Raw genomic sequence first — 23,720 nt, forward strand, 5'->3', positions numbered from 1 at the left:
GCTATAGTATAATGATGAAAAAAAGAGACCCAATAGTAATAAATCTTTCTAATTCATGTTGTTGCCAGATCAATAATTTTGTTAAAGAATTTTGTTTTCTAGTGGTGCAAACCAAACTGTACGAGTAACGAATGTTCAGTAACACAGCACATGAAATCCTACCTGTCCATCCGGTCCAACTGGTTTTCCATCCTCGTTCTGCTCAATAACACTCCCATCTTGAGTGACGAAAGCACCCGAAGAATCAGTTCCAAGTGGAGTTCCATCTGGATTAGTGATTGGATAAATGACGTTTCCTTCGGAATCTGTTGGTAGGGCCTTTGCTGTTTCTTCTTCTGCTGGAACAAGGATGTAGTTGCCGGAAGCATCAGTTGGCAATGGAGATCCATCCTTAGAAAGTGGTTTGCCACTGGCATCTGTTGGAATTGGTTCTCCATCTGGACCAATAACAGCTCCAGAAGCATCGGTTGGAAGTGGAGTACCATCTGGACCACGAACTGGATACACATGCTTTCCAGTTCCGTCTGTTGGTAGGACTTGTCCATCTGGTCCTACAGCTGGGTAGATGTAGTTTCCGGATGCGTCGGTTGGGAGAACTGAGCCGTCTGGACCAACTGGTTTTCCTTCTTCATCTCTTTCAATTATTTCCCCATCGTCTGTTACGAAGGCTCCTGTAGTATCAGTCGCAAGGAGTTTTCCATCTGGTTTGACGATCGGATAAATGATGTTTCCAGCCTCGTCAGTTGGAAGAGCTTCGGTAACATCTTCTCCAATTGGGACGAGTACATAATTGCCTTGGTTATCTGTTGGCAATGGGGATCCATCCTTGGAGAGTGGCTTTCCGCTCGTATCAGTTGGAATTGGTTCTCCATCTGGTCCGATGACGTTTCCTTTATAATCAGTTGGAAGTGGAGTTCCATCTGGTCCGCGGACTGGATAGATTGGTTTTCCTGAAGCATCGGTTGGCACCACTTGTCCATCTGGGCCGATAGCTGGATATATGTAGTTTCCTGAAGCATCAGTTGGAAGAACCGAACCATCTGGACCAACTGGTTTTCCTTCGTCATCAACTTCCACCCTTATACCGTCATCAGTGATGAACTTTCCAGTAGAGTCAGTTCCAAGTAATGATCCATCTGGTCTGGTGATTGGATAGATGATGTTTCCTTCGCCATCAGTTGGGAGTGTTTTGGTAACATCGTCTCCGGTTGGAACAAGAACGTAATTTTCTTGGTTGTCTGTAGGCCTCGGGGATCCATCCTGGGAAAGTGGTTTGCCACTGGTATCGGTTGGAATTGGTTCTCCATCTGGTCCAATGACCGCTCCAGAAGCATCAGTTGGGATTGGCGTTCCATCTGGATCACGGACTGGGTAAACCGTTTTTCCAGTTGAATCTGTAGCCAATACTTGTCCATCTGGTCCAATAACGGGATAGATGAAGTTTCCTGATTCATCGGTTGGGAGCACTTGTCCATCAGGTCCAACCGGTTTTCCGTCTTCGTTCTTCTCGATAACCTTTCCGTCTTGAGTAACATATGCTCCAATCGAGTCAGTTCCCACAGGAGAACCATCTGGATTGGTAACGGGATACACAACAAGTCCAACCGAATCTGTCGGAAGTCTTTGTCCATCCATGTCAATAAAATATCCTTCATCGTCGGTTGGCAAAACCTGAAAATGGAATGTACGATTAAACAGAACGAAATAATATTGATACTTTTCCATCAGGACCAACTGGCTCTGCTGGCTTTTCTGGACCCTCGATCACCGATCCATCCGGAGCAATTATTGGGTAAATCAAGTTTCCTGAGGCGTCTGTTGGATTTATTTGCTTATCACCGTCTGTGGCGTAAATATAGTTTCCAGAAGCATCAGTTGGCAGAACCTGTAATGAGAAGACAATTAGTTACAGTACGAGCTGGACAGTGGTGTCAGACATGGGTCTGAGCTTATTCAATGTGATCACAATCATAGAAGAGAACAACAAACCTGTCCATCCGGTCCAACTGGTTTGCCATCTTCATTCTTCTCGATGACACTCCCATCTTGAGTGACAAAAACACCCGAAGAATCAGTGGCCAGTGGAGTTCCATCTGGATTAGTGATTGGAAAAATGACATTTCCTTCAGAATCCGTTGGAAGAGCTTTAGTCGTTTCTTCGTCAGACGGAACCAATATGTAGTTACCGGAAGCATCAGTTGGCAATGGAGATCCTTCTTTGGCAAGTGGTTTGCCGCTGGCATCGGTTGGAATTGGTTCTCCGTCAGGTGCGATGATGTTTCCTTCGGAATCAGTTGAAAGTGGAGTTCCATCTGCTCCATGTACAGGGTATATTCGTTTTCCAGAGGCATCGGTTGGCAATACTTGACCGTCTGGTCCAACGGCTGGATAAATGTATTTTCCGGAAGCATCAGTTGGAAGAACTGATCCATCAGGACCAATTGGTTTTCCTTCTTCGTCTTTTTCGATTACTTGTCCATTGTCAGTAACATGTTCTCCAGTTGAATCAGTTGCAAGAAGTGTTCCGTCTGGTCTTGTGATTGGGAAAATAGTGTTTCCAGTCTCATCAGTTGGAAGTACTTTTGTGGTGGAGTCATCGGACGGAACAAGAACATATCGTCCTTGATTATCAGTTGGAAGTGGAGATCCATCTTTAGCCAATGGTTTTCCACTAGAATCTGTTGGAATTGGTGCTCCATCTAATCCGATAACAGATCCAGAAGCATCAGTTGGAAGTGGAGTTCCATCAGGAGATACAATTGATGCTTGTGTAGTTCCAACAGTCTTTGGCTTCACAAACTCTCCATCTTGGTTCTTTGGAAGTACTTGTCCATTCTCATCAATTGGTAATCCATCAGAATTCGTTTCAATAACATTTCCATCACTATCAGTGTATTGTCCATCAATTTCATTAATTGGTTCTCCATCAACAATAATAAATGGAATAGCTGGAGTTGCATCTTCTTCTACTTCCGGAACAATAACAACACGTCCATCATTATCAAATTCATATGGTTTTCCTTCTGAATCCAATGGTCTTCCAAGTTCATCTGTATCAATTTCATTTCCAGATAAATCGATCCAATTTCCATCATCATTCTTTGATAATTCATTTCCATCGTTGTCAATTACAGTAATCACTGGCTTATCATTTTCATCAGTAGCAATTGGTTTTCCAGACTTATCAACCAATGGATAAACCCATTCTCCTTTTTCGTTCTTACTCAACTTCTGATCTTCTGGTCCAGTTGGTTCATTACTTTCAATAACGATCGGATTTCCGTTATTATCCAAATAGTTTCCAGTTGCATCTGTTAGAAGCGGTTTTCCACTTTGATCAACAATCACAGGAAGACCAGCATCAGTTGGGAGAACTTGTCCATCTGATCCAGTCACTGGATAAATGTAGTTTCCAGAAGCATCAGTTGGAAGTACCTGACCATCTGGCCCCAATGGTTTTCCATCTTCGTTCTTTTCAATGACTTGATCATCATCAGTAACATAAGCACCAGTCGAGTCCGTTCCAAGTGGAGTTCCATCTGGTCTTGTGATTGGATAAATGACAATACCAGAATCATCCGTAGGAAGAGTCTTGGTGGTGTCTTCCTCGGTAGGGATGAGAACATAGTTTCCAGATGCATCAGTTGGAAGTGGGGATCCATCCTTGGAAAGTGGTTTCCCACTGGCATCGGTTGGAATTGGTTCTCCATCTGGTCCAATGACAGCTCCAGATGCATCGGTTGGAAGTGGTGTACCGTCAGATCCATGAACTGGATAGACAGTTTTTCCAGAAGCATCCGTTGGCAATACTTGTCCGTCTGGTCCAACAGCCGGATAGATATAATTTCCGTCAGCATCGGTTGGGAGAACAGCACCATCAGGGCCTACTGGTTTTCCTTCGTCGTCCTTTTCAACAACGGTACCATCATCGGTAACAAAGTTTCCTGAAGCATCAGTTCCGAGTGGAGTTCCATCTGGTCTAGTGATTGGATAGATGACGTTTCCAGATTCATCAGTTGGAAGATATTTGGTAACATCTTCTCCAGTTGGAACAAGAACATAATTTCCTTGGTTATCAGTTGGTAATGGAGATCCATCCTGGGAAAGTGGTTTGCCACTGGCATCGGTTGGAATTGGTTCTCCATCTGGTCCAATGACAGCGCCAGAAGCATCGGTTGGAAGTGGAGTACCATCTGGACCACGAACTGGATACACATGCTTTCCAGTTCCGTCTGTTGGTAGGACTTGTCCATCTGGTCCTACAGCTGGGTATACTGTCTTTCCTGTAGCATCAGTTGGAAGTACTTTCCGTCTGGTCCAACAGCTGGGTAAATGTAATTTCCGGATTCGTCAGTTTGAAGGACCTGGAAGAGAACAAATCAATTTTATTCAAATTTTGGCAATTTTCACATGGAATGACTCCCAAGTGTTACCCTTGAAAAAAATTGAGACCTAGATGGTTGGAAAGAACGTAAAAAGTTATTTTAGAATCCAAAAGGAATAGTTGATAAAATTTTTTTTTTGGGAGTTATGGCCCAAAACGTACCAAAAAATGGCTATATTTTCAAAAAATCATAACTTTGTCTGTTATTGTTCGTTTGTTTAGATTTTTCAGAATTTTGAGTTAGGCCCTAAAAATGAAAATATTCACGATTATTACAGCCAAATCCCTATTTTTAGTGAATTTTGACATGTAATAGGGCATATCTATGGTCAAACTTGATGAAAACAGCCAAACTCTTTTTTTAACATAATCAGAAGAACCTAATTCTATCAACGGCTTGGACAGAATTTTGAGTTAGGCCTTAAAAATGAAAATATTTACGATTATTACAGCCAAATCCCTATTCTGTTCAAGCCGTTGATAGAATTAGGTTCTTCTGATTATGTTAAAAAAAGAGTTTGGCTGTTTTCATCAAGGTTGACTATAGCTATGCCCTATTACATGTCAACATTCACTAAAATAGGGATTTGGCTGTAATAATCGTAAATATGTTCATTTTTAAGGCCTAACTCAAAATTCTGTCCAAGCCGTTGATAGAATTAGGTTCTTCTGATTATGTTAAAAAAAAGAGTTTGGCTGTTTTCATCAAGTTTGACCATAGACATGCCCTATTACATGTCAAAATTTTGATTTTTTCAAAGTGGCAATTTTAAGACATATTACGGCATTCGAATAATTGTCTTTCTATGTTGCAGAATAATATTTTAAGCACTTTAAATTAACTATATGCATGTAAAAATCACATGTAAATGCATGTAAAATTTCCCCCGGGGTATTGATATGTTTCTATAGTAAATCAAACGTGCTGAGTTCAATGGTCATAACAAGAAAAAAAGTTAACTTGGGATTTTTGAGATATTGAAAATGTTTTCGTTTTTTTCAAAAAATCAATAATCCAATCAATGAGAAAAAAATCAAAAAATTTTTTTCCAAAAGATCAATAAGATGTCTATTCACTGTTTTTTAAATCTGAACAAACGAACAATAACAGACAAAGTTATGATTTTTTGAAAATATAGCCATTTTTTGGTACGTTTTGGGCCATAACTCCCCAAAAAAAAATTGTTACCAACTATTCCTTTTGGATTCTAAAATAACTTTTCACGCTCTTTCCAACCTTCTAGGTCTCAATTTTTTCAAGGGTAACACTTGGGAGTCATTCCTGCCAGTGTTTTGTTTCTATGAGAGTTCTAATTCTAATGATTTTCAAAACTAGAATAATAGCTAAATTAACAGGAAGAATGTTTAAAACGAAAAAAAGTCCAATAAATTAATTTACATACGTATTTTCTCCAACTGAAGCTCATGGGCTTCTATTTTCCAACCTCATTCTCTGGAAATTACCAAACTTAAAAAAAAAAGAATCATACTTGCAACGGGCTGAACCGGGCCGGGCTTTTTACAGAATTTTCAGGGGCCGGCGCGGCCAGGCCCGGCCCGTCTCGGCCCGGGTTTTCAGAAGAAAATGTTCCTGTCTTTTCGAAAAAATTTTTGGGGTCAATAGAAAAAAATGGAAAATTTTTCGGTCGTGAAAAAAATTTCAAAATGAGTGTCCATAAAAAAGGATTTTTTCACAAAAAGTTTTGAAAAAATGTTTGAAATTTCAATTTTTTTTTGAAATTTGGAGAACCCGGGCCCTGATTTTGCAAGTATGGAAAGAAAATGTCTGCAATAACCGAGTATACGAACTGAACTGCACAAACTTCTATTAGAGAAAATACGTTATATGGACCATAGCTCATGAATCGATAACTTTAAAAACATTTGCCTGTCACGACGACATACCTGTCCATCTGGTCCGACTGGTTTTCCATCTTCATTCTTCTCAATTACAGTTCCATCTTGAGTGACGAAAGCACCCGAAGAATCAGTTCCAAGTGGTGTTCCATCTGGATTAGTGATTGGATAAATGACATTTCCTTCAGAATCCGTTGGAAGAGTCTTGGTGGTTTCTTCTTCTGCTGGAACAAGAATGTAGTTACCAGAAGCGTCAGTTGGAAGTGGAGATCCATCCTTAGACAAAGGTTTTCCGCTTGGATCCGTTGGAATTGGTTCTCCATCTGGTCCAATGACCGCTCCAGAGCCATCAGTAGGCAATGGTGTTCCATCAGGTCCACGAACCGGATAAACAGTCTTTCCAGTAGCATCAGTTGGCAATACTTGTCCATCTGGTCCAACAACTGGATAGATGTAATTTCCTGAGGCATCAGTTGGCAGTACCTGAAACAAGTATTTTGTAATCTTCCGATATTCTCTTGAATATACTTGTTCTTCGGCACTTTCGCAGAACGCTATGACTCAAATTATACACTATATTCAAAGAAATAACTATTGATCAGGAACCCATACATCTCGAATCAAACAGTTGACCAATCTTTCGAGGGCTGTTGTGAACATTTTCAAAAGAAACCTTTGAGAAGTTTTCCTAATTGCGAGTCAAGATTTACTTACTGTATTTTCTCTAATCGGAACCCATAGGCTTCTATTTTTTCAACCGCCTTCTCAGAAAATTACCAAAAACGGAAATCATTAGAAACATTTTTTTAAAAAGAAAGAAAATGCCTGCAATAACCGAATAGGCGATCTGCACTGTACGAAGTTCTGTTAGAAAGTGGGCTTCTATTTTTTTTAAGCACTTCGGAGGATGGGCTTCTACATACTAGAGAAAATACGGTATATTAATCAACAATATAAGTTTTCAAAGTGGTGATAATTTTTAAAATCCTACCTGTCCATCTGGTCCAACTGGTTTTCCATCTTCAATTTTCTCGATGACACTTCCATCTTGAGATACGTAAGCGCCAGAAGAATCAGTTCCAAGTGGAGTTCCATCTGGATTAGTGATTGGATAAACGACATTTCCTTCAGAATCCGTTGGAAGAGCTTTGGGAGTTTCTTCGTCGGACGGAACAAGGATGTAGTTGCCGGAAGCATCAGTTAGCAATGGAGATCCATCTTTGGCAAGTGGTTTGCCGCTGGCATCCGTTGGGATTGGTTCTCCGTCTGGTCCAATAACAGCTCCCGAAGCATCAGTTGGAAGTGGAGCACCGTCAGATCGGTGAACTGGGTACACAGGTTTTCCAGAATCGTCTGTTGGTAGGACTTGTCCATCTGGTCCTACTGCTGGGTAGATGTAGTTTCCGTCAGCATCGGTTGGCAGGACCTGAAATATTCAAATTAAATGTGTTCCACAAATAGTTTTCAGAAATGATGTTTACCTGCCCATCTGGTCCAGTTGGTTTGCCATCCTCATTCTTGTCAATGCTCTCCCCTTCATCGGTAACAAAGTTTCCTGAAGCATCAGTTCCAAGTGGTGTTCCATCTGGTCTAGTGATTGGATAGATGACGTTTCCAGAATCATCAGTTGGAAGAGCCTTCGCTGAATCGTCTTCTGTTGGAACAAGAACGTAATTTCCTTCGTTATCAGTTGGTAATGGGGATCCATCTTGGGAAAGTGGTTTGCCACTGGCATCGGTTGGAATTGGTTCTCCGTCTGGTCCAATAACTGCTCCAGAAGCATCAGTTGGAAGCGGTGTTCCATCTGGTCCGCGAACTGGATGAACAGTCTTTCCAGTGGAATCAGTTGGCAATACTTGTCCGTCTGGTCCAACAACTGGATAGATGTAATTTCCTGAGTCATCAGTGGGAAGTACCTGAATTAAGTATTTCGTAATAGTTTGCGAATGAAATTGTCTTGGAGATTCTTGCTTTTTTGGGACCGCAGTAGAAAATTTTTCCTTCCAGAGAAGATAACAGGAAATATTCTTTCATGACTCAAAAACAAGGACGTTCATCCAAACAAAAGAATTGACACAAATATAAGCAACGTTTAGTTAACTAAAAGCAGGCTTCCGCTATCCATTTTTAAATGCATCTTTAAATGAAACATAGGAAACAGAATGACCTAGTTCTCAAGTCAATATCAAAAACCCCCGGTAAAGTCAACTTTCAAAGCGTTTCCAAACAATTACCTGTCCATCTGGTCCGACTGGTTTGCCATCCTCATCTTTCTCAATGACACTACCATCTTGAGTGACAAAAGCACCAGTTGAGTCGGTTCCTAGTGGGGTTCCATCTGGTCTTGTGATTGGATAAACCAAGTTTCCTTCAGAATCAGTTGGAAGAGTCTTAGTGGTTTCTTCTTCTGCTGGAACAAGGATGTAGTTACCGGAAGCATCAGTTGGGAATGGAGATCCATCTTTGGAGAGGGGTTTGCCGCTGGCATCCGTTGGAAATGGTTCTCCGTCTGGTCCGATGATGTTTCCTTCGGAATCAGTTGGAAGTGGAGCTCCATCCGGTCCACGTACAGGGTAGATTGGTTTTCCAGAGGCATCGGTTGGCAATACTTGACCGTCTGGCCCAACAGCTGGATAAATGTAATGGCCGGAGGCATCAGTTGGAAGAACTGAACCATCAGGACCAATTGGTTTTCCTTCTTCGTCTTTTTCGATTACTTGTCCATCGTCAGTAACATGTTCTCCAGTTGAATCAGTTGCAAGAAGTGTTCCGTCTGGTCTTGTGATTGGGAAAATAGTGTTTCCAGTCTCATCAGTTGGAAGTGTTTTTGTGGTGGAGTCATCGGACGGAACAAGAACATATCGTCCTTGATTATCAGTTGGAAGTGGAGATCCATCTTTAGCCAATGGTTTTCCATTAGAATTTGTTGGAATTGGTTCTCCATCTAATCCGATAACAGATCCAGAAGCATCAGTTGGAAGAGGAGTTCCATCAGGAGATACAATTGACGCTTGTGTAGTTCCAACAGTCTTTGGCTTCACAAACTCTCCATCTTGGTTCTTTGGAAGTACTTGTCCATTCTCATCAATTGGTAATCCATCAGAATTCGTTTCAATAACATTTCCATCACTATCAGTGTATTGTCCATCAATTTCATTAATTGGTTCTCCATCAACAATAATAAATGGAATAGCTGGAGTTGCATCTTCTTCTACTTCCGGAACAATAACAACACGTCCATCATTATCAAATTCATATGGTTTTCCTTCTGAATCCAATGGTCTTCCAAGTTCATCTGTATCAATTTCATTTCCAGATAAATCGATCCAATTTCCATCATCATTCTTTGATAATTCATTTCCATCGTTGTCAATTACAGTAATCACTGGCTTATCATTTTCATCAGTAGCAATTGGTTTTCCAGACTTATCAACCAATGGATAAACCCATTCTCCTTTTTCGTTCTTACTCAACTTCTGATCTTCTGGTCCAGTTGGTCATTACTTTCAATAACGATAGGATTTCCATTATTATCTAAATAGTTTCCAGATGCATCTGTTGGAAGTGGTTTTCCACTTTGATCAACAATCACAGGAAGACCAGAATCAGTTGGGAGAACTTGTCCATCTGATCCAGTCACTGGATAAATGTAGTTTCCAGAAGCATCAGTTGGAAGTACCTGACCATCTGGTCCAAATGGTTTTCCATCTTCGTTCTTTTCAATGACTTGATCATCATCAGTAACATAAGCACCAGTCGAGTCCGTTCCAAGTGGAGTTCCATCTGGTCTTGTGATTGGATAAATGACAATACCAGAATCATCCGTAGGAAGAGTCTTGGTGGTGTCTTCCTCGGTAGGGATGAGAACATAGTTTCCAGATGCATCAGTTGGAAGTGGGGATCCATCCTTGGAAAGTGGTTTCCCACTGGCATCGGTTGGAATTGATTCTCCATCTGGTCCAATGACAGCTCCAGAAGCATCGGTTGAAAGTGGTGTACCGTCAGATCCATGAACTGGATAGACAGTTTTTCCAAAAGTATCCGTTGGCAATGCTTGTCCGTCTGGTCCAACAGCCGGATAGATATAATTTCCGTCAGCATCGGTTGGCAGGATCTGAAATATTCAAATTTAATGTGTACAAAAAAACAGTATTCAAAAGTAACTGGTTAGCAAGTTTGACCTCGAACACGGTTTTCTTTGTTTGCAAAGCATTAACCAAAGTTACTCGTGCGAGCATATTTTTGCTACAACTTTAAACAGAAGAAGCCCAGAATCATTCTTTACATTGTCTGAAGTATTTGGTCTGTATAGCTCTGTCCAATACGCAAGTCGGTGATTGGTTTAAGAGATTCAAAAGCTGTGATGAAAACTTTGAGGGCCTAGGTTGTGATGGACAACAATTTCAATCTTTTGATGATGATTTTTTGAAGAGAGTCGTCGAATCAGATCTGACTCAAAGAAGCAACATTCTTTGGCTGACTGAGGAACACTTTAAGATCAAAGATAGGACTAGGAAATAGATGAACGCGTATTTCGCATCGCACCCGGAGGAGATCTTCTATTGAGCCATCCATTCTCTCCGTGCGCGTTGGCATGAAGTTATTAGTATAGATGATCAATACATTTTGAATTGTGGTAGAAGATTCTGAATTTACAATAAGTTTTTTGCCCAAAAAAGTTCGGAGTCACTCTTGCCAACCTAATAGTTATGTGCAACTTTTTCAAATGATACGTTTACCTGCCCATCTGGTCCAATTGGTTTTCCCTCCTCATTCTTGTCAATGCTCTCCCCTTCATCGGTAACAAAGTTTCCAGAAGCATCAGTTCCAAGTGGAGTTCCATCTGGTCTGGTGATTGGATAGATGACGTTTCCAGAATCATCAGTTGGAAGAGCTTTGGTAACATCTTCTCCAGTTGGAACAAGAACATAGTTTCCATTGTTATCAGTAGGCAATGGGGATCCATTCTGGGAAAGTGGTTTGCCACTAGCATCAGTTGGAATTGGTTCTCCGTCTGATCCAATAACTGCTCCAGAAGCATCAGTAGGCAATGGTGTTCCATCAGATCCACGAACTGGATAAACAGTCTTTCCAGTAGAATCAGTTGGCAATACTTGTCCATCTGGTCCAACAACTGGATAGATGTAGTTTCCAGAAGCATCAGTTGGGAGTACTTGGCCGTCGGGGCCAACTGGTTTTCCTTCCTCATCGATTTCCACAACTTTTCCTTCCTCAGTGATGAACTTTCCAGTTGAATCAGTTCTAAGTGGAATTCCATCGGGTTTCGTGATTGGGTAGACCACGTTTCCTTCAGAATCAGTTGGAAGAGTCTTTGTTGTATCGTCTCCTCTTGGAACAAGAATGTAGTTTCCGTTGTTGTCAGTTGGCAATGGGGATCCATCCTTGGATAGTGGCTTTCCACTCTCATCAGTTGGAATCGGTTCTCCATCAGGTCCAATGACAGCGCCAGAAGCATCAGTTGGAAGTGGGGTACCGTCTGGTCCACGCACTGGATAGATCGGTTTGCCAGAAGCGTCGGTTGCCAAAACTTGTCCATCTGGTCCAATAGCCGGATAGATATAATTTCCGGAATCGTCAGTTGGCAGAACCTAAAACTTTCATGCATATTATTTTAGAAATAATTTCTGAGTCTAATTCAATGCATACCTCTATAATCGAAAAAGTGTAGTCACTTACTTGTCCATCTGGTCCGACTGGTTTTCCATCTTCATTCTTCTCAATTACAGTTCCATCTTGAGTGACGAAAGCACCCGAAGAATCAGTTCCAAGTGGAGTTCCATCTAGATTAGTGATTGGATAAATGACATTTCCTTCAGAATCAGTTGGTGCACTCTTTGTTAAAACTTCATCTGATGACACAATAACAAAATTTCCAGAGACATCAGTTGGCAGGGGAGATCCGTCTTTAGCCAATGGTTTTCCGTTGGCATCCGTTTGGATTGGTTCTCCATCTGGTCCAATTGCAGCTCCGGAAGCGCCAGTTGGAAGTGGGCTTCCATCGGGTCCACGAACTGGATAGATTGGCTTGCCAGAAGCGTCGGTTGGCAACACTCGGCCGTCTGACCCAACAGCTGGATACACGTAGTTTCCTGAAGCATCAGTTGGAAGAACTGATCCATCAGGACCAATTGGTTTTCCATCTTCGTCTTTTTCGATTAATTGTCCATCGTCTGTGATGTGTTCACTAGTCGAGTCGGTTCCGAAAAGTGATCCATCTGGTCGCGTGATCGGGTAGATAAGATTTCCTGCCTCATCAGTTGGTAGTGCTTTGGTGGTATCTTCATCAGTTGAAACAAGAACGTAATTACCAGAAGCATCTTTGGGAAGTGGTGATCCATCTTTGGCCAATGGTTTTCCACTCGAATCAGTTGGTACTGGCTCTCCATCAGGACCGATCACAACTCCTGAAGCATCGGTGGTTAGTGGGGTTCCGTCTGGTCCGAATACGGGATAAATAGGGTTTCCATTGGAATCAGTTGGTAAAACTTGTCCATCCGGTCCAACAACTGGATAGATGTAGTTTCCTGAAGCATCTGTTGGAAGAGCTGAACCATCTGGCCCCACTGGTTTTCCTTCATCATCTCTCTCAATGATATCACCAGTTTGGGTAATGAAGTTTCCGGATGAGTCGGTAGACAAAAGTGTTCCATCTGGATTGACAACAGGGTGGATAACATTTCCTGCTGAATCTGTCGGCAATGTACTATCGAAGGTGTCTTTAGATGCTGGAACAAGAACATAACGTCCTTGATTATCAGTTGGAAGTGGAGATCCATCTTTAGCCAATGGTTTTCCACTAGAATCTGTTAGAATTGGTGCTCCATCTAATCCGATAACAGATCCAGAAGCATCAGTTGGAAGTGGAGTTCCATCAGGAGATACAATTGATGCTTGTGTAGTTCCAACAGTCTTTGGCTTCACATACTCTCCATCTTGGTTCTTTGGAAGTACTTGTCCATTCTCATCAATTGGTAATCCATCAGAATTCGTTTCAATGACATTTCCATCACTATCAGTGTATTGTCCATCAATTTCATTAATTGGTTCTCCATCAACAATAATAAATGGAATAGCTGGAGTTGCATCTTCTTCTACTTCCGGAACAATAACAACACGTCCATCATTATCAAATTCATATGGTTTTCCTTCTGAATCCAATGGTCTTCCAAGTTCATCTGTATCAATTTCATTTCCAGATAAATCGATCCAATTTCCATCATCATTCTTTGATAATTCATTTCCATCGTTGTCAATTACAGTAATCACTGGCTTATCATTTTCATCAGTAGCAATTGGTTTTCCAGACTTATCAACCAATGGATAAATCCATTCTCCTTTTTCGTTCTTACTCAACTTCTGATCTTCTGGTCCAGTTGGTTCATTACTTTCAATAACGATCGGATTTCCGTTATTATCCAAATAGTTTCCAGTTGCATCTGTTGGAAGCGGTTTTCCACTTTGATCAACAATCACAGGAGTGGATGAAGTCGAATGAACTGTATTGTCAATTACTTGTTTTGTGTCATCTGGAACAATATCAACAGTTCCTTTCTGGCAAGCTTCAGTCAATGTGCCAATGATTTCTTTTGGGGTTGTTCCATACTTGACTGTGACGTATGTCGCTCCTCCGATTTGTGTTGTTCTGAAAAAATGGATCGTGATAACTTCAATAACTTTTGCTTCTGTTACAAAGCTTACCTTTCTTCGTTATCGGCAAAAATAACAACCATTTTGGAGATTCCTGTTCTTGGGAAGCTGGAGAATTGCTGGTTGGCAGCTTCGACTGGTGAAAGAATTTCGGTTCCAATGGTTGGTGGAAGCTGGAATGAAGCTAAAATCGAGTTGAGATGTTCCTTCTCTTGATATCCTCCAAGTGGAAGTGGAACAGCGATTTCACTGCCGACAGAGAGAACAGCCAGACGAACAACATCTGGAGACATGTCGACCTTTTTCGAGAATCCAACAACCGTCTTTCGGAATTGTTCATAGTTTTGCGAGCCGTCACCATCATTGACAAGAACAAAGATGACATCAGATAAAGAATGAGCAATATCACATTTAGTTGGTCCTTTCTTATCATCAGAAGGCAGAATAACATAATTGCCTTGATTGTCGGTTGGAAGTGGAGATCCATCTTTATCAAGGGGGACTCCACTGGCATCAGTAGAAATTGGTTCGCCGTCTGGTCCAATGACAGCTCCAGAGCCATCAGCCGGAAGAGGAGTTCCATCAGGTCCATGAACTGGATAAACAGTCTTTCCAGTAGAATCAGTTGGTAAGCCTTGTCCATCTGGTCCGACAGCTGGATAAATATAGTTTCCAGAAGCATCCGTTGGGAGAACTGCTCCATCAGGACCAACTGGTTTTCCTTCGTCATCGATTTCCACAACTTGTCCTTCCTCAGTGATGAACTTACCAGTTGAGTCAGTTCCAAGTGAAGTTCCATCTGGTTTCGTGATTGGGTAGACCACATTTCCTGCAGAATCAGTTGGGAGATCCTTTGTTGTATCCTCTCCTGTCGGAACAAGAACGTAGTTACCGTTGTTGTCAGTTGGCAATGGGGACCCATCCTTGGAAAGTGGCTTTCCACTCTCATCGGTTGGAATTGGTTCTCCATCTGGTCCGATGACAGCGCCAGTAGCATCAGTTAATAGTGGGGTTCCATCTGGACCAAATACGGGATAAATAGGGTTTCCATTGGAATCAGTTGGCAATACTTGTCCATCTGGTCCAACAACTGGATAGATGTAGTTTCCTGAAGCATCAGTTGGGAGAACTTGGCCGTCGGGTCCAACTGGTTTTCCTTCTTCGTCCGTTTCAATGATTTGCCCATCTTCAGTAACAAACTTTCCTGTCGAGTCAGTGGCAAGCGGAGTACCGTCTGGATTGATTACTGGGTATACTTCAGCTCCTTCAGAATCTGTAGGGAGGACTTTAGTCGTAACTTCATCGGATGGAACAAGAACAAAGTTTCCAGATGCATCAGTTGGAAGTGAAGATCCATCTTTGGCGAGTGGTTTGCCGCTGGCATCCGTTGGAATTGGTTCTCCGTCAGGTCCGATAACGTTTCCGTCGGAATCAGTTGGAAGTGGAGTTCCATCTGCTCCATGTACAGGGTAGATTGGTTTTCTAGAGGCATCGGTTGGCAATACTTGTCCATCTGGGTCAACAGCTGGATAGATGTAGTTTCCTGAGTCATCGGTTGGTAGTACAGATCCATCTGGGCCAATTGGTTTTCCATCCTCATCTTTCTCTACCACCTGTCCATCATCAGTAACGAATACTCCAGTAGAGTCCGTTCCCAATGGCGTGCCATCAGGTCTAGTCACCGGATGTATGACATTACCAGAATCATCAGTTGGCAAAGTCTTGATGGTTTCTTCATCAGTGGGAACAAGAACATAGTTTCCAGAAGTGTCAGTTGGAAGTGGGGATCCATCCTTAGAAAGAGGCTTTCCGCTCGAATCAGTAGCAATCGCCTCTCCGTCAAGTCCAATTACATTACCGTCTGAATCTGTAGGGAGAGGAGTTCCATCTGATCCACGAACTGGATACATAGGTTTTCCAGAAGCATCGGTTGGTAGGACTTGTCCGTCTGGCCCAACAACTGGATAAATGTAGTTTCCTGTGGCGTCAGTCGGCAGAATCTAGAAAATAAATAAATCATATGCACATATGAGATGAAATTGTTACCTGTCCATCTGGTCCAATTGATTTGCCATCCTCATTCTTGTCGATGGTCTCTCCTTCATCGGTAACATAGTTTCCTGAAGCATCAGTTCCAAGTGGAGTTCCATCTGGTCTAGTGATTGGATAGATAACGTTTCCAGAATCATCAGTTGGAAGAGATTTGGTAACATCTTCTCCAGTTGGAACAAGAACATAATTTCCTTGGTTATCAGTTGGCAATGGGAATCCATCCTGGGAAAGTGGTTTGCCACTGGCATCGGTTGGAATTGGTTCTCCATCTGGTCCAATTACAGCACCAGAAGCGTCAGTTGGAAGTGTGGTACCGTCAGGACCACGAACTGGATAGACAGTCTTTCCAGTAGAATCGGTTGGCAATACTTGTCCGTCTGGTCCAATCACTGGATAGATGTAGTTTCCAGTTGAATCCGTGGAAAGCACCTGAAAAATTATAACGCTGATTATCTATAATGAAATAACAGAGTTTTGATAGTGTTTAAAAATAAAGCTGTATAATCATCTATTTTCCACTATCGTTCGAAAGCAGTACAAACAAATCGTTCAAAACCCTTTACCTGTCCATCTGGTCCAATTGGTTTTCCCTCATCATCCTTTTCAATGATATCGGCGTTTTCGGTAATGAAGTTTCCAGTTGAATCAGTTCCAAGTGGAGTTCCATCTGGTCTAGTGATTACTATTGGGCTGTCAGTTGTTTCTTCGGTTGGAATATCAGTTGCAACATAAATATAATTTCCTTCGTCATCCGTTGGTAATGGAGATCCATCTCTGTCAAGTGGAATTCCGCTAGCATCAGTTGGAATCGGTTCTCCATCTGGTCCAATAACAGCTCCATAAGCATCAGTTGTGAGTGGAGTTCCATCGGATCCGTGCACTGGATAGGATGGTTTCAGAGTGCTTGCTTCGTCCGTCAGGATTTGTGGGTAGATGTATGCGCCGGATGAATCAGTAGGAAGTACCTGAAACAGGACGTGATGAATTTAACTTAATTTGAAACAAAGAACGCTTACTTGTCCATCTGGATCCATTGGTTTTCCGCTCTCATCTTTTTCAACAATCTGACCATCATCAGCTATGAAGTTTCCTGAAGAATCGGTCGCTAGTGGTGTTCCATCTGGTCTGGTGATCGGGTAGATAACGTTTCCACTGTCATCAGTTGGAAGAGATTCGGTAACATCTCCTCCAGTTGGAACAAGAACATAGTTTCCATTGTCATCAGTTGGAAGTGGGGATCCGTCCTTGGAAAGTGGTTTTCCACTAGCATCTGTTGGGATCGGCTCTCCATCTGGTCCAATGACGTTTCCTTCGGAATCAGTTGGGAGTGGTGTTCCATCTGGTCCTCGAACTGGATAAACTGGTTTTCCAGAAGCATCGGTTGGCAAGACTTGCCCGTCTGGTCCAACAAACGGATAGATGTAATTTCCGGCAGCGTCAGTAGGAAGGACAGCTCCATCGGGGCCAACAGGCTTTCCTTCATCATCGATTTCTACAACTTGTCCGTCATCGGTGACAAGTTTACCAGTGGAATCGGTTCCAAGAGGAGTTCCATCTGGCTTGGTAATCGGATAGATAACGTTTCCTGACTCATCCGTTGGGAGAGTTTCAATCGTGTCTTCATCAGTTGGAACAAGCACATAGTTTCCTTGGTTATCGGTTGGCAATGGGGATCCGTCCTTACCCAATGGCTTGCCATCGGCGTCGGTTGGAATTGGTTTTCCATCTCGTCCAATGACAGCTCCAGAAGCGTCAGTTGGAAGTGGGGTACCGTCTGGACCACGAACTGGATAAACTGTTTTTCCAGTGGAATCAGTTGCCAAAGGTTGTCCATCTGGTCCGACAGCTGGATATATATAATTTCCAGAATCGTCTGTAGGTAGTAGTGATCCATCTGGTCCAAGTGGTTTGCCTTCTTCGTCTCTCTCAATCACATCTCCAGTAGCAGTAACATAGTTTCCGTCTGAATTAGTTTTGAGTGGGGTTCCGTCAGGTTGCACAATCGGATAGATAATCACTCCATTTCCATCGGTTGGTGGAGTTTTCACAACATCTTCTCCGGCTGGAACAAGAATGTAGTTTCCAGATGCATCAGTTGGAAGTGGTGAGCCGTCTTTGTCAAGTGGAATTCCACTAGCATCCGTAGAAATTGGTTCTCCGTCTGGTCCAATTACAGCTCCAGAAGCATCAGTTGGGAGTGGAGATCCATCTGATCCATGCACTGAATACACATGTTGAATAGTAGAAACATTGGCTAATGTTTGACCGTCTGGTCCGACTGCTGGATAGATGTAGTTTCCGGAGTCGTCAGTGGGAAGAACCTGAAAATAGTTATGAGTTATAGGAGTATTATGTTCAAAGTGTTAAAAATGACATACCTGTCCATCTGGACCCATCGGCTTTCCACTCTCGTCTCGTTCCACAATCTGACCATCATCTGCTACAAAGTTTCCTGATGAATCTGTTCCTAATAGAGTTCCATCTGGCCTAGTGATTGGATAGATAACGTTTCCAGAATCATCAGTTGGAAGAGCTTTGGTAGTTTCTTCATCTGATGGAATAAGAACATAGTTTCCAGAAGCATCAGTTGGAAGTGGGGATCCATCTTTAGCCAATGGTTTTCCACTCGCATCTGTTGGAATTGGCTCTCCATCTGGTCCAATGACGGCACCGGAAGCATCAGTTGGAAGCGGACTTCCATCTGATCCATGTACCGGATACACGGTTTTTCCAGATGCATCAGTGGCCAATGGTTCACCGTCTGGCCCAATTGCTGGATAGATGTAATTACCAGATCCGTCGGTTGGAAGAACTGATCCATCTGGACCAAGTGGTTTTCCTTCACCATCTTTTTCAATAATTTCTCCGGTAGTAGTCACATAGTTTCCAGTTGAATCAGTTCCCATAGGAGTTCCATCCGGTTGTACAACTGGATAAACTGTTTCTTCCTTAGTTTCATCCGTTGGCAGAATCTTCCTAATGGTCTCTTCTGTTGGGACAAGAATATATTTACCATCATTGTCGGGTGGTAGAGGAGATCCATCTTTGGAAAGTGGAATGCCACTCGTGGAATCTGTTGGAATACGTTCTCCATCCAGATCAAGGACGTTTCCAGATTCATCAGTTGGAAGAGGTGTTCCGTCAGGACCACGGACTTCATAGTGAGTGAATGCACCTTCCGTTGGGAGTGTTTGCTCATTTGGTGTGGTGCTAGGATAGATGTAGTTGCCAGAGTTGTCTGTTGGAAGAACTTGGCCATCTGGGCCCAGTGGTTTACCATCTTCATCTCTCTCAATTGTCTGACCGTCATCCGTAACGAATGATCCAGTTGAATCAGTTCCAAGCGAGGTACCATCTGGTTTAGTAATTGGATAAACAACATTTCCTTCAGAATTAGTCGGGGCCGTTTTTGTAGTATCTTCAGTTGGAACAAGAACATAATTGCCAGATGCGTCAGTTGGAAGTGGAGCACCACCTTTGTCGAGTGGAATTCCACTGGAATCGGTTACGATTGGTTCTCCGTCTGGTCCAATAACAGCTCCAGAAGCATCTGTTGGTAGTGGGGTTCCGTCCGGTCCACGAACTGGATATATTGGCTTTCCAGAAGCATCAGTTGGTAGAACCTTTAAAAAAACAGAAATTGAAACTGTCATCACAAAAAAACTTACTTGTCCATCTGGTCCATGAGTGATAATTGGAGTTTCAGTAGCTGATTCCTCAGAATCTGCTGGATGGACGAAGTTTCCAGAAGCATCTGTAGGAAGAACTGATCCGTCTGGTCCCAATGGTTTTCCTTCTTCATTTCTTTCAATGACTTCTCCAGAAGCAGTAATATAGTTTCCTTCAGAATCTGTTGGCACTGGGGATCCATCAGCATTGATAATTGGATAAATCACATTTCCGGTTTCATCCGTTGCATAACTTTCTCTAACAGTTTCTTCGGTAGCGATTAGAACATAGTTTCCTTGATTGTCTACTGGAAGGGGAGATCCATCCTTTGCGAGTGGTTTTCCACTGGAATCTGTGGGAATTGGCTCTCCATCTGGTCCAATCACAGCTCCGGAAGCATCAGTTGGTAGTGGAGTACCGCCTGGACCACGAACTGGGTAGATCGGATTACCATTTGAGTCAGTTGGCAGTGGCTGTCCATCAGGTCCAATAATTGGATAAATGTAGTTTCCGGAAGCATCTGTTGGAAGAACTTCTCCATCTGGTCCGATCGGTTTTCCTTCATCATCTTTCTCAATAACAGTTCCATCGTCAGTAACGAAGACACCGGTTGAATCGGTTGCAAGTGGAGTACCATCAGGTCTGACGATCGGGTAGATCACAAATCCAGCTGCATCCGTTGGTGGTCCATCTGTAACTGGTGCCTCAGTTGAAACATCAATTAGATTTCCGCTAGCATCCGTTGGGAGCATTGATGGGCTTGGAACTGAAAAAAAAAGTAGCTTCATCGAGAATTTCGAGTCTGAAAACTCACCATCAGTTGGGATACAGAGATAGCTTCTCAATAAATCCACAGCGTTTGGATCATTTGCCCATTGTTGTTCATCCAAATGAACAAGGCGAGTTTTCGGAAGAGCACGTAGTCTGTCCGTATTCGCTTTACTGCTTGTTCTGAAAAAGATTAATCATGAACTCCTACTTTTTGCGATGCTTACCTCATTGGGGATGCCGAAAAATGAATAACCACTGTTTCTCCTCTATTGATTCCACTAAGAACATTTCTTGCCGTAAACAACGCGTTCGTCATATCCGGAGTTCCTGAGATTTCTCGAATCTCATTCGTAGAATCATAAAGTTCTTTGAAGTCTGCGTAATCTCCGATATCAACTGTGATCTCACTAGAGCCACTGTAAATAATCGTTCCAATTTTCGGAAGGAACTCCCTTGGAGTTGTGAGCAAAAGATTCTTGATGAGTTTCTTGAGAGTATCCAGATATGGAGCACTTGTGTGAGAGCTCTCGACAACTAAGAGAAGAGTTTCAACACGTCCATCGACTTTGTCACAGTTTGGTTCTTCATGTGCAATTGGAACGACTTCAGTCGGAATGAAAACGGTGTCTCCTTGTGTTGTTTTCTCAGCATAGACGTAGTTTCCAGAAGCATCTGTTGGTAGAACTTGTCCGTCGATATCAATTGGTCTACCTTGATTGTCGTTCGCAATAATATCTCCATTTTCAGTCAGGAAATGTCCGCTAGAGTCGGTTCCCAAAATTGTTCCATCAGGCTTAGTGATTGGAGTATGCGTTGCGACGAGGGCAGTTTCCTCAGTTGGTTGTTCGGAAGTAACAAAGATATAATTTCCTTCATCATCAGTCGGAAGAACTGATCCATCTGGTCCTAATGGTTTTCTTTCGTCATCTCGCTCAATCACTTCTCCATCGTCTGTGATATAAGTTCCGGTAGAATCAGTTGAGAGTGGAGTTCCGTCTGGTCTGACAACTGGGCGGATGATATAAGACGGTCCAGCATCCTCAGGGGTAGTAGCAATTTCAGGGCTTGGAACAAATATAAAGTGACCGGCGTCATCCGTAGGTAATGGGGAACCATCATCAGCAAGCGGTGTTCCACTTTCATCAGTTGGAATCAGCTCTCCATCTGGGCGGATAGCTGCTCCGCTCTCATCAGTAGGTAGTGGAAGTCCATCTGGTCCATGCACTGGATATATAGTCTTTCCAGAAGCATCGGTTGGCAACATCTGACTATCTGGACTAGAACTAGGGCTTTCAGGCTCTACATTTTGGCCTTCAGAGTCTGTTGGTAACGGTTGTCCATCTGGTCCATTTTCTGGATAGATGTAATTTCCGGAGGCGTCCGTTGGTAGAACTTCTCCATCTGGTCCAAGTGGCTTTCCGTCCTCATCTTTTTCAATAACATCGCCATTCTCGGTTACAAATACGCCATTGGTGTCAGTTGGGAGTGGAGATCCGTTTGGTTTGGTTATCGGATAGATAACGTTTCCAGAGTCATCCGTTGGCAATGCTTTGGTAACTTCTTCATCTGATGGTACAAGAATGTAGTTCCCATTGTTATCAGTTGGGAGAGGAGATCCATCCTTGGAGAGTGGTTTTCCACTTGCATCAGTTGGGATTGGCTCTCCATTTGGTCCGATGACGTTTCCTTCGGAATCTGTTGGGAGTGGTGTTTCATCCGGTCCTCGAACTGGATGAACTGGTTTTCCAGAAGCATCGGTTGGTAGGACTTGTCCGTCTGGTCCAACAACTGGATAGATAAAGTTACCTGACGCATCAGTTGGAAGAACCTGAAATTTTAAATTTTCCTGCCAATCGTAAGAAATCAACCAACCTTTCCGTCTGGTCCAATTGGTTTACCTTCATCATCTTTTTCGATAATTTGGCCATCGTTGGTTACATAAGCCCCAGTAGAATCAGTTCCAAGAAGTGTTCCATCTGGCATAATAATCGGAGAGATGACAACTTCAGAAACATCAATTGGAAGAGCTTGAGTGACTTCTTCTCCAGCTGGAACAAGAACGTAGTTTCCAGATGCATCAGTTGGAAGTGGAGCACCATCTTTGTCGAGTGGAATTCCACTAGAATCGGTTACGATTGGTTCTCCGTCTGGTCCAATAACAACTCCAGAAGCATCAGTTGGTAGTGGGGTTCCATCAGGTCCACGAACTGGATAAACAGTCTTTCCAGTAGAATCAGTTGGTAAGACTTGTCCATCTGGTCCGACAGCTGGATAGATGTAATTTCCAGAAGCATCCGTTGGGAGGACTGCTCCATCAGGGCCAACTGGTTTTCCTTCTTCATCGATTTCTACAACTTGTCCTTCCTCAGTGATGAACTTTCCAGTTGAGTCGGTACCAAGTGGAGTTCCATCTGGTTTCGTGATCGGGTAGACCACATTTCCTTCAGAATCCGTTGGAAGAGCCTTTGTTGTATCGTCTCCTGTTGGAACGAGAATGTAGTGTCCATTGTTGTCCGTTGGAAGCGGTGATCCATCCTTAGCGAGTGGTTTTCCACTTGCATCAGTTGAGATTGGTTCCCCATCAGGTCCAATGACATTTCCATCGGAATCGGTTGGAAGAGGGGTTCCATCAGGACCACGTACTGGATAAATTTGATTTCCAGAAGCATCCGTTGGAAGAGGTTGCCCGTCTGGTCCAATCACTGGATAGATGTAGTTTCCAGAGTTATCAGTAGGAAGAACTGAACCATCTGGTCCAAGTGGTTTACCATCTTCATCTTTGTCAATGGTACTTCCATCTTGTGTCACAAACGCTCCAGTCGAATCAGTTGCAAGCGGGGTTCCATCAGGGTTTACGATTGGGTAAATAACCAAACCAGCCTCATCTGTTGGAAGAGCCTTGGTGGTGTCTTCCTCAGTTGGGATAAGAACATAGTTTCCAGAAGCATCAGTTGGAAGAGAAGAACCGTCTTTGGAAAGTGGTTTGCCACTGGCATCGGTTGGAATCACCTCTCCATCTGGTCCAATAGCTGCTCCGGAAGCGTCAGTTGGGAGTGGAGTTCCATCAGGTCCGAGGATTGGATAGATTGATTTTCCAGAATCGTCAGTGGCCAATACTTGTCCATCTGGTCTGACAGCTGGATACACGTAGTTTCCAGAGTCGTCAGTGGGAAGTACCTTCAATTTTTATAATTTAGCTATTTCTAAATAGTTTATTATTTTTGAATAACTATTATATGAACGACAGCTTAAACTTTTGATTTTAGAATGGGTAATTTGAATTTTGTTTGAATCTATAATCTAGAATAAATCTGTTCAA

At 42.7% G+C, this 23,720-nt stretch overlaps 1 protein-coding gene across 1 annotated transcript in view; it reads right to left on the minus strand.

The window, feature by feature from the left end:
• The window catches only part of Cbr-dig-1, a gene marked incomplete at both ends in the record, with an annotated part of 49,033 nt that overhangs the window by 9,933 nt on the left and 15,380 nt on the right, over positions 1 to 23,720 (minus strand). Inside the window, 17 exons of the mRNA XM_045244028.1 lie at positions 151 to 1,671; positions 1,718 to 1,885; positions 1,990 to 4,218; positions 6,290 to 6,724; positions 7,233 to 7,667; positions 7,723 to 8,241; positions 8,470 to 9,717; positions 9,795 to 10,355; positions 10,981 to 11,850; positions 11,909 to 13,904; positions 13,961 to 15,909; positions 15,956 to 16,390; positions 16,525 to 16,926; positions 16,978 to 18,282; positions 18,340 to 20,581; positions 20,626 to 22,229; positions 22,274 to 23,578. Coding sequence (XP_045096001.1) covers positions 151 to 1,671; positions 1,718 to 1,885; positions 1,990 to 4,218; positions 6,290 to 6,724; positions 7,233 to 7,667; positions 7,723 to 8,241; positions 8,470 to 9,717; positions 9,795 to 10,355; positions 10,981 to 11,850; positions 11,909 to 13,904; positions 13,961 to 15,909; positions 15,956 to 16,390; positions 16,525 to 16,926; positions 16,978 to 18,282; positions 18,340 to 20,581; positions 20,626 to 22,229; positions 22,274 to 23,578 — 19,224 coding nt within the window. The remainder of the gene's footprint in view (positions 1 to 150; positions 1,672 to 1,717; positions 1,886 to 1,989; positions 4,219 to 6,289; positions 6,725 to 7,232; positions 7,668 to 7,722; positions 8,242 to 8,469; positions 9,718 to 9,794; positions 10,356 to 10,980; positions 11,851 to 11,908; positions 13,905 to 13,960; positions 15,910 to 15,955; positions 16,391 to 16,524; positions 16,927 to 16,977; positions 18,283 to 18,339; positions 20,582 to 20,625; positions 22,230 to 22,273; positions 23,579 to 23,720) is intronic.

Source organism: Caenorhabditis briggsae (assembly GCF_000004555.2).
Source record: "Caenorhabditis briggsae complete genome, chrIII, whole genome shotgun sequence".
Classification (NCBI taxonomy): Eukaryota; Metazoa; Nematoda; class Chromadorea; order Rhabditida; family Rhabditidae; genus Caenorhabditis; species Caenorhabditis briggsae.